At 52.4% G+C, this 16,619-nt stretch overlaps 1 protein-coding gene across 1 annotated transcript in view; it reads left to right on the top strand.

Annotated features, from left to right (window-relative positions):
* ELK3 (ETS transcription factor ELK3) overlaps positions 1-16,619 on the top strand; it is a 76,406-nt gene that overhangs the window by 53,942 nt on the left and 5,845 nt on the right. The window contains exons 3-4 of the mRNA XM_055118635.1: positions 3,061-3,843; positions 14,032-14,154. Of these exons, the coding sequence (XP_054974610.1) occupies positions 3,061-3,843; positions 14,032-14,154 (906 nt within the window). The remainder of the gene's footprint in view (positions 1-3,060; positions 3,844-14,031; positions 14,155-16,619) is intronic.

Consider the following 16,619-nt stretch of genomic DNA (forward strand, 5'->3'; position numbering starts at 1 on the left):
TAATCTGTTGTTTCTCTAGAATATTCTGGATGTTTCTCATACAATCAGGAGCTCAAGGCCCCAGGTGCATGGCTGGCTGTGTGCTGTGTCTCCGTGGCACGTGGCTCCTCCGGCCATGGGTACTGTTCTAGGGCAGGACTCCGCTCAGCTTCACTTGTCTGTGAGCATGCGTGTTGTTTCCCATGCTTTGGAGACGTCAGGGCTCAGCTACCTATGCACAGTTGTCTTCAGCTTCCAACTTGTTTGGGGCGGTGGGGGGTTGCTTAGGGCACCTGGACACCTTTCTGGTGATTCTCAGCCGGCTGGTCCCACAGTTCCAGGGGACAACCAGGACTACTACCCCCACCAGTGCCTGAGGGTGTCCGAAGCTGCAGTCGATGCTGGGAGAGGGCAGGTGGCACCAGGGATTGACCTGTATGCCACACCCCTCCCTGTACCATCTCCCCACTCCCCAGTGTCTCTTTTGAGGGGGTGTCCAGGCTGCCCCGACCTTTCCCATAGTTCTGACCATGAGCCACCATCCCCGCTTGAGTTCCAGCTTTTTTTTTTTTTTTGAGGATGAAAGACCTTTTTTTAAATTAGTCATCACCAATTTGTTTATTTTTGGGTTTTTTTTTGCCGGGGCGGGGGAGGGCCTCACACCCAACGATGCACAGGGGTTACTCCTCGCCCTGCATTCAGGAATTATTCTTGGCGGTGCTCAGGAGACTGTATGGGATGCCAGGGATTGAACCCGGTTGGCTGCCTGCAAGGCAAATGCCCTATCTGCTATACTGTTGCTCCAGCCCCTGGCATTTTAATTTTTATCTCGGCCCCGGATCATTCTTGGGTTGCTTCTACGAGGAATCCCTGCCCAGCCATTATGTTCTGGATACACATCACAGCACAAAAGATCGCTTTTATTTTTTTCCTCCTTCATTTTCTTAACCTGCCAGCAGTGAGTCAGACCACACAGTTTCTTGTTTTCTCTTTTTTTCCCTCTGTGTCATTATTTAGGTGTTAATAATTCACATGGCTTGAGTGTTCAAACTGAGGGCCAAGTAAAGTGTTCCCTAGCAATGAAAGTACTGTGAGTGAAAAAATTAAAATACCTTTGGAATTCAGCAGAAGATCCCCCCACCCTCCCACCCCCACCTCCCACCCCAGCCAAGCAAATTGCTTTGTCTAGGACCCAGCTCTAGGTCTGGGCTGTCCCGGGACAGACACCCTTTCTGGCCAGGATTCCATCCCAGGGTGCCCTTCACCCCACAGCGGGGTGGTTCTTGGCAGAGATGCAACCGGTGGGGCCCAGGCTGAGCTTCCTGGCATGTCCTGATGCTTTGCAAGTGGTTGCTGCTTTGCTGTTGTTCAGTGTGAGAACGAGGCGGGTGGAGGAGCAGTGGGTACAGTTGCACCGAGGATGCCAGGTTGGGAGCGTGCCCTGGGCCACTGCAGAGCGCTGTCGGCCATGGTTAGTGGGGCTGGGATTTCCTTTGCTCAGCGGGGACCTGGTGGGTCCCTCCCCTAGATGCCTCCCCTAAGGACTCCCTCCCCTTGATAATCTCCACAATGTGGTAAACGTGCTATTCCCTCCTGATGCCTAAGTAAATCCATCTGTGGGACAGTGATCTGGGGAAGGAGGGAAAGGACATGTCCACAGGCTACAGCCATGAAGCAAGAGAGGGAAGGCAAACTCGACTCTCAGCCAAACTGATCACATGAGGAGCACCACCTTTTAGCGAAATTCCAGCTCTTGTGTCTGAGGGTTGCTAACAGCGTGGGTCTTGAAGGTTCTTGCCACATGTGGAAGGCCCACTGGTGACAGTGTTGAGATGGATGGAAACCCGCCTTATCTTGGCCACCGTCCTGCCATAGGTAGAGAGCCAAGCATGATGGCGTGTCTGAAACCAATGGGGAATGTCGGTGAGAGCTCAGAGAAGACATGTTTCATATACCTTCATTCTCTCTTGCAACGTCTGTGAGGACAAAAACTTAGGCTTTAGAATTTCATCTTGACGGTCCTTGGTGGCAGACTGTAGCTCTTCCTGGAGATCGCTTATGCCCCAAGGCAGGTTGATGCCTGGCATCCCACAGCAAGGATCTGACACAACCTCCAGGTCAGAGTAGGCGCTCACTGGCAGCCTCTTCTGAAGCCCTTCTCCCCCCAGATGACTTGGGGACGGGCAAGATTTAGGTGCAGTAGTTCCTAGTGAGCCAGACTGGTCTTTCTCTCTCAGGATGGTGCTAACTGCTTGAAAGAGACCGTTTTTGGTCTCTCCATAATCCTCACAAGCATTTGATAGCATCACATCGATCCATGGAAGGAACCTCAAGGATGGTGCAGGCTGCCGTATAACATAAAGCCCTTTCTCCCAAAGAGGTGTGACAACTTGCTGCAATAATGTTTCCTTTCCATCTCATCCTATTGCCGGGAGGCCAGAAGCAGAACCCTAGTGTCTGGATGCCACCAAGCAGTTTTTGTTTTTGTTTTTTTCCCTCCAGAGGTTTTTTTTGGCAAAAAATCTAAAAGGTGGAGACATGGCAATATGACTGAACAAGACACTGTGGCCCTCGGTGGTAGTCACTTAGAGTTTGTGTCGTGCTTCTCAGCTTCCCAGAGTACACTCCCATTTCACTGACCGAGGCAGGTCCCCGAGGCAGGTAAGGCCCTGTCATATCCCGATTAAGGGATTGAGGCTGCCACCGCTCACCTGCCAAGTGGCCACCTGGGCTAAGTGCTCTAAGCGTGTCTCCCTACGTTTTCACCTGGGAGCAATGCTACTTCCTCTTAGGATTGCTATGAAGCTGACAGGCAGCAGTGCACGGACAATGCCTGCAATGGGGTGAGCACTTTCTGACAACCGTCTGGATATTATTAGGTCTGAAAAGCCTCACTTTGCAGATGGAGAAACGGAGAAAGGCACCCACTCTGCCAAAGATGACACTGTGGAGTGCCATTCTGATTCTCCTGCCTCTGGTGCGTGTCCTCTGACCCCTGGCTCTGAGCCGACACATGTCCATCAGATGTGGTGCACTTACCTTTTCCTCCCCCTCTCTTTCCACCCCCTTTTGTTTTCTCAGAACATCATCAAGAAGGTGATTGGGCAGAAGTTCGTGTACAAATTCGTCTCCTTCCCCGAGATCCTGAAAATGGACCCCCACTCGGTGGAGCTCAGCCGCGAGGGTCTCTTGCTGCAGGACAGCGACTGCAAGGTGTCCCCCGAGGCCCGCGACGCGCACAGGCACAGCTTGTCGGCCCTCAAGAGCGCCAGCCGCAACGAGTACATCCACTCGGGCCTCTACTCGTCCTTCACCATCAACTCCCTGCAGAACCCGCCCGAGCCCTTCAAGGCCATCAAGACGGAGAAGCTGGAGGAGCAGCCCGAGGACGGGCCGCCCGTGGAGGAAGTCAGGACTGTCATTCGGTTTGTGACCAATAAAACCGACAAGCACACCAGCAGGCCCGTGGTGTCCCTGCCCTCCACCTCGGAGGCCTTCCTGGCCTCGTCCGTCTCGGCCAAGATCTCCTCGCTCATGTTGCCAAACGCCGCCAGCATCTCGTCCTCCACCTCGCCCGCATCCTCCCGCTCCCCGTCCCTGTCCCCCCACTCGCCCCTCCCGCCCGAACACCGGAGCCTCTTCCTGGAGGCCGCCTGCCAGGACTCGGATTCCCTAGAGCCCTTGAACCTCTCTGCGGGCTCCAAGACCAGGTCTCCATCTCTGCCTCCCAAGGCCAAAAAACCCAAGGGCTTGGAAATCTCGGCGCCCCCGCTGGTGCTTTCGGGCACCGACATTGGCTCCATCGCCCTCAACAGCCCAGCCCTGCCCTCCGGCTCCCTCACCCCAGCCTTCTTCACTGCCCAGGTAAGAGTCCTCCCTGGCACCTGGCCGCGCCCAGGCAAGGTGGCACATGGGAAGGAGGAGCCACTTGGGGAGCTTCTGTCTTTCCGAAGTTAAGACCCTCGGGGTGGGATGTGTGAGAGCCTGGGTTCAGCATCTGGCACCGCGCGTTCCTTACCCGGCAACACAGAGGGGGACTGTTACCACAATAAATGGGGAGGGGGCACTGTGCTAGGGACATGGGGTCAGGCACTTATTTTGCATGCGACCAACTCCACCTGATCCCTGCCACCCCACATGGTTCTCTGAACCCTGAGTGCAGTCAGGAGTAAGTCCTGAGCACTGCTGAGTGGGCTCCCAGACACAGAGATTAGAAAGCAGGGGAGAGGCAGATTGATGTCTTCAAGGGCTGGAGCGCTTGCTTTGCTCGGGGAGACCCAGGCTCATCACTCCGGCAGGAGCACCCAGCACAGACGGGACTAGCCCCTGGGCACCACCGGGTTTGGTCCTCAAACCATCAAACCATGCAGCCTAGAAAAGGAACATGGCAGAGAAACAACCAATACTCAAGGGCAGCAGAGACTGAGAACTTGTCTTTAATGGGAAGGATGTTTAGCTGCAGGGGGCCTGGGGAAGGGGGTAGGAACAGAGGTGGGGGGACACTGGGGCATGGCGCCGGGGAGCTGACAGGCTGGAGCTGGCTGTTACAGTGGTTTTGCAAGAAACGTTTATGGTGCCTAAAAAAAAAAAAAAAAAGGGAAGGAAGTCACTACAGACCTGTGCCTGGAAGCCCCCGTGTGTGTGTGTGTGTGTGTGTGTGTGTGTGTGTGTGTGTGTGTGTGTGTGTGTGTGTGTGTGTGTGAAGGGCAGTCACCTCAAACCCCTGGGATCCACGGGGAAAAACACTTGGACCCTGAGAACAGGACGGGTGCCACTGGCCCCTGCTGTGACGAGTGCAGGAATGTCGCCAGGGCGGCTGAGCAGGCAGGTGACGTTCTCAAAGGCAGCTGGGCTTCCTGATGGTCCACCCCGTGGGCACTTGACAGCTAGTCCGCCTCTCGTGTGCTGATTTGAGGATGGGTGCTAGGCTGGGGCTGGGGCTTGGGGACGGGATGCACATGCCGAGTCCCATCCCTGGCACTGCCCAGGCGCTGGACATAGACCTGGGGTCGGAGCAGGCCTAAGTAGCATCACCTCGGTGAACCCTCTGGCCCTGTTGGTCAGCTTCACTGGGGGTGGCCTCCGGGACCCCTGAGCACTGCTTGAGGTCCTCAAGTCACCCCAGAATAGTGTCCATGGAGGCCAATATGGGGAAGGTCATCTGGAGGACGTGAGAGCCACAGCAAACCCCGGAAGTTGCCACTGTGAGGAGACCCAGGAGCAGGGGTGAGCAGAGTCAAGCCCCCCGGGGTCTGGCCCTTTGCCTTCCAGGGCACTCGGAGCTGCGTGTCCTTCTCCAGCTGGCATTTCAGGGCAGGTGGATGCATGGGGCGGGAGGGGTTGTTTGCTCAGCCACTGAGGCTGCTCTGGCTCTGAGTCTAGGGGTCACTCCTGGTGGTGCTCAGGGGGGCAGGAGGTGCCTGGGAGGGAACGGGGCCTCCTGCATGCAAAGCCCAGGCCCGGCCCTTGGAGCCTTCTTCCTGGCCCTATCATGGGCACGTTTGAGGTTAATGGGATTGGGACAGGACAGTGAGTGACAGTCAGGATCAACTGTTACCACAGGCCCCGTGGCCCCTTCTGGAGGTTCTTAACTGGTGGCTTCAGAGGAGGTAAAATGAGTGTGCCGTCACATGGTGTCCTGACAATAAAAAATTCCTCCGCCCCTCCCCCCGCCCTCGACCATGTACACGTAATGTATTCTAAGGGTTATTTCTTTACGTGCTGTCATATTCCAAGACTTGCCCCCGTCCTGGTCAGCTAGAAACAGGGAAGAAGGAAGGAGAGGATGGAGACGGCCTGGGCACGAGCAGGTTACAGTCACGGCTGCAACCCCCAGGGGAACCTCCTCAGCCCTGGCTGGGCCCAGATGCAAAGGTTAGAGGTAGGACCTGAGGAGCATGAAAAATCGTCAGTGTTCTGCCGTTCCCATGGTGACCCAGGAGAGGTCCCAGGGGCGGAGCATTGCCCAGCATGCATGAGGCCGTGCTTTCGGTCCTCGGCACTGGGTGGCCCTGGGCTGGCACTGCTGTCCTATGGCGCCTGTCTGGAGTGCTGCCGAAACTGTCCTTGTTCCTAAGAAAGACGATGGACATAGGCAGACGGGACAAGCCCCCAGAGACCCTTAAAGTACGTACGACAAGGTCCTGAGTGAGGAGACTAGAGAAGCAGATGAGGCAGCTGGGCCCCCAGGAGCACTGTAGCTGGAGCCCAGCCCACTGAGGTCATCTCAGATGCTGCTGGGAGCGCCAGGCTGTTATCTCTAAAGGCAGACGCTCCAGAAACAGATCGGAGGAGCCGAGACGCGCGGCCCTCCTGGCTCCTGGCTGGGCGCCCTGGAAGCCGCGCTGGCGCCAGCTGGAACCAGCTCCCCGGCGTCTGCACCGCAGGCCACCTGCCCCTCTCCCTCCTGTGGGCCTCTTCCGTTCCCACTGTCGCCTGAGCTCTGAACCGTGTTCAGTGGGTCTGGAGTGTCAGAGCCTGGCCCAGGCGTGGTGTCGCCTAGTGTGGTCGAACATGCCGAGGACTCAGATGCAGGCGGGCGCTGGGGCGGGAACCTGCAAGCCCCCCTCCCCACCCAGGCTGTCTCGGACTTGGATTAGTGCTGGTTGCACCTCCATCCTTGCAGCCCCCCGATGCCGGCTGTGACAGCTTGGGGGCAGAATTGTCAGGTGTGGGAGTGGTCAGGGTCTGTTGCACCCCATCTCTGCTCCATCTCATTTGACTCTTACCATGATCACAGGAAGGAATATTCGCCTATTTGGGGGGTCGTCTGGACCACAGCACCTAGCAGTGCTCAGGACAAGCGCCTTACCTGCTATACTACCTCTCCAGCTTAAGTTGGCACTTTTTTTTTTTAATAGGGCAGTGCTGGGGGCCATGTGGTACTGGGAGTCAGACTCAGGCCCTTGTCCCTGCCAGGTATGTCTCTGCCAACTCAAACTGCTACCCCAGCCCCAGAAAGATTGACATCTTCCTGCATTACACGCTTGGACGTCTTCCTCGCTCGCATTGGCCTGCAGCTTCCTCCACGCTGCCCTCGGGGGCAGATGTCCAAGAAGCTGTCTGCCCCGGAAGAAGTCACTGGCAGTTTGCAGAACGCGCCGCGCCAGCTCAGATGTCTAGTTTTGCTCAGCTCTGGGCTGGCCCAGCTGAACACACCCTGGTGTGTCGTTTCCCTCCCTCTTCTGGAGTCCTCGTCTCCCCATCTCTCGTCTCTGTTGAAACTTTATGGTTCCACCACCTCCACCCAGTTCTGGCCTTCCTGTCTTTACTCTCCTCTTCCACCTCTCTGTACCTACCCTGGGCCTACATGGAAATTTCTATTTCATTCCTCCCTCTCTTAGGACCAGCCCATTCAATGCTTTCTCAGGCAATTCCGTTCTTCCACTGTAGCACTGTCGTCCTGTTGTTCATTGATTTGTTTGAGCGGGCACCAGTAACGTCTCCATTGTGAGATCTGTTATTGTTAACTGTTTTGGGCATGTCGGATATGCCACGGGTAGCTTGCCAGGCTCTGCCGTGCGGGCGGGATGCTCTCGGTAGCTTGCTGGGCTCTCCGAGAGGGACAGCTACCCGCTGTGCTATCTCTCCGGCCCTCCATTTTCCCAAAGCCTATAAAGTCATTGATTTTTATTTGAATCAGGCCTAGTTAGGAGATTTCCGAGATGCTTTGTCCACTTTTGTTGGAAGATCTTTTTGTTTGTTTTGAGGCCACACCCAGCCGTGCTTACTGTACTCGGGGATCTCTTGGAGCAGGGATGGGCGGGGAGGGGGCACATGGAGCGCCAAGGATTGAACCCAGGGCAGCCACAGGCAAGGCAAGTGCCTTACCCATTGTGCTATCTCTTTGGCCCTTTTGAGGGGGAGGGGAGGGAGGGGGTATTTTTTTCATTCCCAAGATGACACTGTCCTGGAAAGTTGGTGGGCCTCCCTTGGGGGAGGAAGCTGAGAGATGCTGAGTCCTCTTCATCTGCTGTTTCTTAAAGCCATGGTGACTGCCTCTCCTCTCAGAACACCAGATCTGATGATCCACAAAAAAAATGTCTGGTTGAGCAGCTCGCACACATCCTTTTTAGCCAGCCAGGTAACAAATGGTTGCCACTTGCTAATGAATTCATTTGGGAGATAATTGTGTGAAACACCTGCTGTTCCACCACCATCCCCGGGGACCCCCGAGCAGGCGAACGACAGGCCCTGCTCTCAGGAAGGCCTCTGGGCCACGGGTTACTTCAAGCTGCGTGAAACCTGCCTGCAATCTTAAAACCCGGCTGAGGAATTCCACTTGTTTTGTCAGGCAAGTAACAGCTGCTAGAGATAGGCGTCAAGGGAAGCCTAAGTCCGCCTCAGAATTGACCAGCAATTACTGAGCATTCTTTGTGGGAAAGGACGTGGGGCATGTACCAGCGCCTATTTTTAGGACTTCACCATGACTACGGGGAGGTGACCACATGTGGTGGGAGTCACATACTGGGGCGGAAAAGCACCTTCCGAATGGAAACAGGAAGGTTCCTGAATTTCGTTCAGTAAACAGGAACTGAGCACCTGACTCGCACACATGGTGCTAGAACTCAGGACACAAACACAAATGAATGAGCTCGTCCGTCGTCCCCGAGCGTCAGGAAGGCGGTTACTATAGTAGCCAGCAGCAGCACAGAAATATTTAGCCCACGGAAGGAGGCATTCGCTGAGCTGGGGAGGGGGAAGAAGCTGATGGGGCTTCTGGAAGCCCCGGGACTGGCTGGAGACGGAGAGGGCTGGCCAGGCATGAGCTAAGCCTCAAGGAAATGCCGCCCCCATGGAGCCCACATGGGTTCAGAGGAGACCAGGGTAGGGGGGGTGGGTGCGGGCAGTCAGAAGCTGCTTGTGGTGCTGGGAGGAAGAGTTCATTCATGGGACGAGGGTGCAAATGTGAGGGGCCAGCAGCTGCTGGGGTGGGGGCTGGGGGCGGGGGGTCCTGACAGAGCCGGGGAGGAGCTTTGGGAGTGCAGAACCTGCTAAAGATGTGGATGCAGCCAGGAAAATGAAAGAGGCGGCCCGCGGGGCAGATTCCATCCCCGCTTCGTGGGCCGGCCGGCCGGGGAGTTCTGGAATCCCAGCTGAAGGGCTGGGAGGCGCTGGCCTCAGGACCCAGCGTGCAGGGGAGGGGGCTCATGGAAGGAAACTAGAGACCGGGTATGGGGAGCCTAGAAACTGCAGTTGAAAGAGGTTGAGCTCTTGCCCCATGCCATCCTCCAAACAGTGCCAGGGTTCCCCGTGGACACAGGATCTGCGGGCGAGGGTGGAGGCGCCGGGAGGTGGCCGGGAGGGAGACACCGCCAGGAGGGGTTCTGTGTGCAGTGCCGGCTGTGAGGTTCCGGGCCTGGGCTAAGTGGGCCTTTCCAAGGAGGAGGTAGGACCCTCTGTCTGTGGCAGTGGCTAGTGGGGGGAGGCCTCTTGCATCTCATCGAGTGGGTCAGAGCGCGGGGTTCAGTCTTGTTTTCTCTGCAGCTGTGAGACCTGTTCTGCACTCAGTCTGTGAGGCAGGGCTCACCCGTGCCCGGGCAGAAGCGGAGGAGCTGTGAGGAACGCTGGCTTTGGAATGAAGGGTGAACGTGGGGGGGCATCCCAGGTGGAGCACTACGGGAGCAATAAAAATGAGCAGCTCGACAGACCCGTGAGGGGCTGGGTGGGGTGTGCTAGAAATAGGCCCATCTGCACAGTGTGACACTGAACGAGGCCGGTGTTAAGGGCAGGGTGTTTGCAAAGTGCTGGGAGGATTCCGATCACAGGGCAGCGCCACTGGGAGAGGCTTGCTGGGAGGTGGCGTGTTGATGATGGGAGAGGTGGAGGAGGTCAGAGGGCACGACACAAGGCCACGTTTGGGCATCTCGGCTGTCCAGCCTCGCTCTGTGTTAGTGGGGGCACCAGAGTGCCTGGGAGGATAGTCTTCCGTCTGGGTAATACCCACGCCCAGGGGACCTTGGGTCTGCCCTTGCCTGGCAGCCGGTGTGATCAGAAGCCCCAGGTGCCCTGTGACATTCATGTGTTATTTAGTCAGTGTGACATTCTGTAATAAGGAGGAGGAAGCAGCATTTGGCTTGCAGCTCAGCCCGCCCGGGCCTGACCGAGCATCTAGGACTGCGAGCATCAGGCTCTGAAAGTGCCCAGTGTCCCACACAGCGCAGCATGGACGGGCTGGAGAGAAACTTCCCATCAGAAAACCACCAAACTGCTTTAAGGCTACGGAACCTTCAGGGAAAACAGGGATCAGGAGAGGGAAGCAGATGAAGTCATTTCATAATATTTATTTGCATATATTAGAGGAGACATTCCAGACACAGCCAGCAGGGCCCACAGAAGGCTACTGTGCCTCGTGTCTGCCCGGAATCCCTTAGACACCCATGGGCAAACACCGCAAAGCCAGACGTGGGTATACTTCAGACTATGTAAACCCAACGTCTAATGCCTAGCATGTGAGAGGCCCAGAGCTTGATCCCTGGCCCCACAGGGTTCTCTGGCACTTCTGGTGTAACTGGTGTCCCCACACACTATAGCACCAGACCCGGACCACCAGACCAAGCATTGTCAGAAGTGACATCCAGCACCCCCCCCCCCCACACACACACACACCAAGCACTGCTGGAGGTGACCCCTATTTAAAAAAATATATTTCACAGAAACATATAGAATCACACTTGACTGAATTCCTGGGTACCAGTCTAGTCAGGTAGATGAAATTAACCTTTGCAAGAAAGAGAAGACTTTTCAACTCAATTTATAAAGCTAGTATTATTCCAGTGTCAGAACCAAACGAAGAAAACTCAGACTAGCATCTTTTAGCAACTAAAACATCCTTAACAAAATATTAGCACTATTAACTATATTTAACAATAATGAATTCATGGTTATCCAAGAAGACTGTTTTAGTATTAAAAAAGAAACCAATGTAATCCACCAAGCAAACAAATTTAATTTAAAATAACACAGAAGCATATAAACTAATGTAGAAAAAAAAACAGTTCAACACCTATTCATGATTAAAAGTTCTCAAAAAAAAAAACAGTGATAAAGAACTGAAACTCATTCTTTTCTGAAGAAGTCTGTCTTAATGAAAAGCAACTACTGGCAATTTTTAGGTAACATTATGCTCAATGATGAAAACAGATCCTTTCTCCTAAGACAGGACAAGACGAGGATGTCTTGTCATCATGCTTAGTTAATGCAGTGGAATTTTTAGTCAGCGCAGTAAGTCTAGAAAAGGAAATAAAAGTTGTATTGTTTGGAAAGGAAGAACTAAAAATGCAGTTTTCTAGGACTAACAGTTCACCATGGTCTTAGGCTACAAAGATATACATACGTATGTATATTTTGTATTTCCATTTAATAACAATGACAGCATAACAAAAACCCTAAAAATAGCATTGGATTTGGTTCCTGGGTTATAAATAAGTATAAAGAGGAACACAGATACATATGTACATATATATATATATACACATATATATATATATATGTGTGTATATATGAGCTTAACTGAGAAAGAGAGCTGTGTTTTACGGTTTAGAACAAACCTCTTTAAACTTTTTTCATTTGTAACCCCTTTTCACCGAGATTTGTTTTGGGGCTACACGCAGTGATGCTCAGGGCTAGCTCGTTGACTCTGCACTTGGGAATAACTCCTGGTAGTGCTCGGGACACCATGTGCAGTGCTGGGGACCAAATTGGGATTGTGACCACAAGCAAGGCAAGTGCCTTAACCCTTTTCCATCTCTCCAGCCCTCATCTGAGAAATGTTTCTGTGACCACAGAGACAGAGGTATACAAAAGCAAACATAAACTGATGATACATCATACGTTTATTTTGAAGAGACCCCCATAGTTCTGTAATCCCATATGGAGTCTCTATCCAGAGTTGTAGAAACTCTGGTTTAGAAGACTCCTACTCTCATTAGAGACCATTGGTGGATAAACAGAATGGCTCTGGGCACATGGGGTATCACTGTTATCACTGTCATCCCATTGCTCATCAATTTGCTTGAGCGGGCACCAGTAACATCTCCATTGTGAGATTTGTTGTTAGTTTTTGGCATATCGAATATGCCACAGGTAGCTTGCCAGGCTCTGCCATGTGGGTGAGATACTCTCGGTAGCTTGCCGGGCTCTCCGAGAGGGGCAGAGAAATTGAACCCAGGTTGGCTGCATGCAAGGCAAACGCCCAACTGGCTGGGCTATTGCTCCGGGCACGTGGGGTATATTAGGTGTTAATATAGGGTGTTAGCTCTTGACACGGCATACTACACTTGGAACCTGGCAGGATCACATACAATTATCAAGCCCTCAGTCCCTTAGGCTTGTAGAATGGAGCTAACAGAACTGAAAGGAACCATAAAGTCCCTCCTGACTTGGATTGGCCTGTCTGCTTCCAAACGTTTTCTGTATTCACTGGAGACTTTCAACCCACAACTAGATGAAATCCATTACTATGTCAGGTGGCCTTTTATTGCCTGCTTTGTCGGGATCAGTGTTTAAACTCCATCAAGTATTTGCTACATGGTCAGAGCTTTTCACGGATCTCATTTTTCTAATGATTGTGTGATAAAACCACTTTCATGCCCCGTTTGACAGATCTATAAACTGAGGCAGAGTGACCAGGCTGCCTTCTCGGGCTTGCCTCATTTGGAAGCAGTGGAGTCTCAGAGGCTGGGGGCGGGGGAGGGGTGTTGAGTCTGCACCACAGGCCAGATGGGCATTTGTTCCATTTGTTCCAGAGCTTCAGATTAGAACAAATGGATAGCCTACTTCCAATGTGTATTTATCCCAGTCACCCTCTAGGTCATGTAATATGTAGGCAGTGCTGGGAAACCAAAGAACTAGAGATTCAAATAACTTGCTATCAATTCGTTTACCTTTCAGCAGCTCCTAGTGTGAGAACACTTGGGCGTTTGTCTCCATTCCACGGACCAACGCAAACCTTTCAACTCAGGTTCAAGCCAAATGTCCTCGATGATCCATGAAGCAGCTGGTGCCAGTTCTGGGGCCTGTGGGGGTGGGGGGCAGGATACCATTTTCAGCATCCAGCTCGATGTAAACATATGGGCAACCTTAGCTGTGGTTCCGCTGACAGAGCCCCTAAGGGCTTCCTCACAGCCCCGAGGGTGCGGAGTGGGGGTGGGGTGTTTGGCTTGGACCAGAATCAGTGGTGGTGGCGTAGGGTGTGCAGGCTTCCAGGGGGGCCGGCTGCTGCTTCTGCCTTCCGGCTGGCTGGCTCCAGGCCTCCCGCTGTGTGTGCCAGCAGAGGCAGATCACGGTGCTCTCCCAGGAAACCCCGAGTTCTGGCTTTATACCCAATCTGACAAGAAAGGAAAGGAGGTTTTGTTTTGTTTTTTTTTTTTTTCTCCTTCTTTCTCTAGTCCATGGCCAGGAAGATGAATTCTCCCGAGCCCCACATCCGGACTGAAATCTGGAAAACCTAGTTAAGCACTTTTGAAGGAGCTGCTCCAGAGCAGTTTGACAGCAGATCTTAAAGTATTAAAGGGCTGTTGAGAGCGAAGGGAAGGGTGGGAGGCCCCTCGCAAATGCGTGTGGTCCACACATTGTGGAGTCAGCTACCCACTGTGCTTTTTCTCTCCTTCCCATCAACCCTGCATCCCTCTACCCCCCCCACCCTCTTTTCCTAAATAAAGCTCTTTCTTTCACTTTAAAAAAAAGCGCATGTATGTATATAATAGGAGGCTGCGATAGGAAAGTAAATACAGGTTAAAAAATTTAAAAAAAAAAAAAAAAAAGCAAAAAGCCCCTTGCTGGTATGATGGGAACAAATTGGTTGAAGGCACCTGGACAAAAATTGCTAGTCCCTTGCAGTGTTCAGGGATGCTAATACGCCTGCACCTTTCTCCTTTGTAAAATTGGTAATGCAGTTCCACGGCAGAAAGGCCAACAGCAGTTTTATAGAAGCAGCAGAGCGCTCAGATTCCCCCTGAGCTGGGGAGGTGGTTTCTGGGTTCGCGGTACTGCTGATGGCGGCTGTGTCCCGAGATGCGCGTCTCAGAGCCCGGCCCTGTGCTTCCTCCCCAGACACCCAACGGATTGCTCCTGACCCCGAGCCCGCTGCTGTCCAGCATACACTTCTGGAGCAGCCTCAGTCCAGTTGCTCCTCTCAGCCCTGCCAGGCTGCAAGGGCCAAACACGCTGTTCCAGGTAAGTGTCCGGAAGGGAACTGGCTCAAATGCCAAACAGCTTCGGGATGCGCTTCCTTATATAAGAGCACCCACCCCTCCCCGCCCCTTGAAAAGGGAGTTGTACTTGGCTTGTTGCAATGTTACATTTTTCAAAGACAGTGTTATTAGGCTAACCAAAGGTGGTCTTTAAAGGCAGATGTTTTTCTGAGACGGAAATGGTGGACGCGTGTCAGATATTCGTGAATCTGACACGTAAATCTATTTGTGCTTGAAAGGGGGCAGTCCTTAAAGTGCTTTGAATTCTTTTCATTGACTGTGAAATCTGGGCACTAAGGAAAACCAAAACTGAACATCATTGTTATCAAAGCTCCTTAAAAATTTTAAGTCTCAGTTGCTCTACCTTGCATATCGGAATGGGTGTGCAGGTTCACTACTAATTGGCATCCTGGGATTTTGCATAGCATTGCTTGCTAGAGCGTGGAAATCTGTATTTCCTCACTGATACCCAAAGGTTGTTACTGACCAAGATGGCACTATCTGAATATCTGAGTGTAAGCAGGAAAGATAGTAGGGACAGAAATTACCCATTATGTCTCACCCACCCCAGAGTAGCTGCAATTCTTTTGTTCCTGCTGAATCTAGCTTTACAACTTGGGTATTATAATTGCCTGTTCATCTGGCAATCTCCCCTTGTGACAGTGGGCCTTAAGAGACTAGAATTGCATCTTGTTCACGGTGTTGCACCCCTGGCATCCAGCTCTCTGCTTGGTGTACAGATGATATCCAGTAATTACTGTTGGCTCACAGAATGGATGTAGTCAGGACATGTCTAAGAAAGCACATGCTGGAAAAAACACTTTCTAGAATGTGTCATTCTTTGCTTGTCAAGGTTAATATTTGCCAAGTACCTCCTCTGTGCCAGGACAGCACTTGCTGGGATTTAGGGGGTCCTGCTGGGAGAAGAGGTGGGGCTCATGAGGGTTTCGATTACTATCTTGCTTCTCTGCTTTCCTAGGAGGATTGGGGCAGTGTCATAATACATCCCTGGAGTAATCAGGTTTCTCTTCCTTGGCCCTCTTCCCATCCTGAGAATGGAAAGCTCGGTTATGCACAGCCAAAATGTTAAATCAGCCATTTTTAACTCGGGCCAGGGGACACAGACTAGAAAGAGCCTGCAAGTACACCACTCCAGCGTTTGAAGTGATTACACTTTCAGCAGGGAGGTAAAACACCTGACTTTGGAGAGTCTTGGCTTACGTTCTGGCGTTAGAGCTCTGAAGGAGAGCCGTGGGACGTGTCTGTACGGGAGGCCCCTGCAGGACTCCCTACCCTGGCACCCAGCGTAGGTTCAGAGGACTCTTGTGAATAATGCATCATCTCTCACTCCTCCTTCTTACTGGGAATCCTGCCACCCGATTGGTGACTTCTCAGGAAGTCATGGGTTATTGGCTAGGGGTATCTGGGATCTCTTATCTGATCTTTCCATTCCCAGCAGGGACAGTGGTCTGTGGCCACTCAATATGTTATCAGTATATCCAGAGGCTTGGAGGTTCCGAGGTAGACTCTGCTCAGGGATCACTCAGGGACTTTGGGGGGACCCTATATGGTACCGGGGATCAAACTGGGATTGGTTATGTGGCAAGGCAAGAGGCCTGGGCCACAGAAGTGTTTTTTAAAAATACAGATCATTGGACCTCACCACCAGAGTTCTGGATTCAGAAGGTCTGGGATGGGACTGGTAATAACATCCTTTCACGTTCCTCATGATGCTGCAGACGACTGGTTCCTAGTTTACATTTAACCTTTTGCAGAAGCACATTTAAAGCTCAGAATTTTAACTAAGATTAAGACAAATAGTGTGATACCTAGTTTACATGTAAACAGGGATCACAGAAACCTAACATATGCCTAAGATTATTTACAGTAGAGTTCTAATTACAGGTCTTGGTACCAAGAAGTGATGGATGCCAGAGTTCACTGTAGCACTTTAGATATTGTTAGGGCTGAAATAAAATTTGTGGTGCTAAGGATATAGTTCCAGTGGTAAAGCACATGCCCAATGTGTACAAGGTCATGAGTTTAATCCCTGGTGCCACAAGGCCCCAACACCCCACTACCTGGCTCATACATCACAGCAGTGCCTGCCACCCCCGCACTGAGTGTGGCCCCTGTGAAAAAGCAACTTTTTGTTTTGTTTTAAAGTGCACCACCGCTCCATATCAAAGTTTGTACCTCCTGCTAACAGGGTTTTGACTGTTAATCACTTCAATTCCTGAGTGACTCAGTGAAACTTGTGCTGTCCGTGGCTGAACTGCGTGCCCCGTGTTGGAGTTCAGAAAATGGCAGGCTCCAAGGGTGGGCCTTGACTGCGCCCTCGCTCTTACCTTGTCACCCTCTTCCTCTCTCCAAAGACCAACCAGCAGACAGATGGATAGGCTGGTATTTGTATTTTCTTGGTTGAAAAAGGAGGGTCTGTGTGTCAAC

Source organism: Sorex araneus, chromosome 10, assembly GCF_027595985.1.
Source record: "Sorex araneus isolate mSorAra2 chromosome 10, mSorAra2.pri, whole genome shotgun sequence".
Classification (NCBI taxonomy): Eukaryota; Metazoa; Chordata; class Mammalia; order Eulipotyphla; family Soricidae; genus Sorex; species Sorex araneus.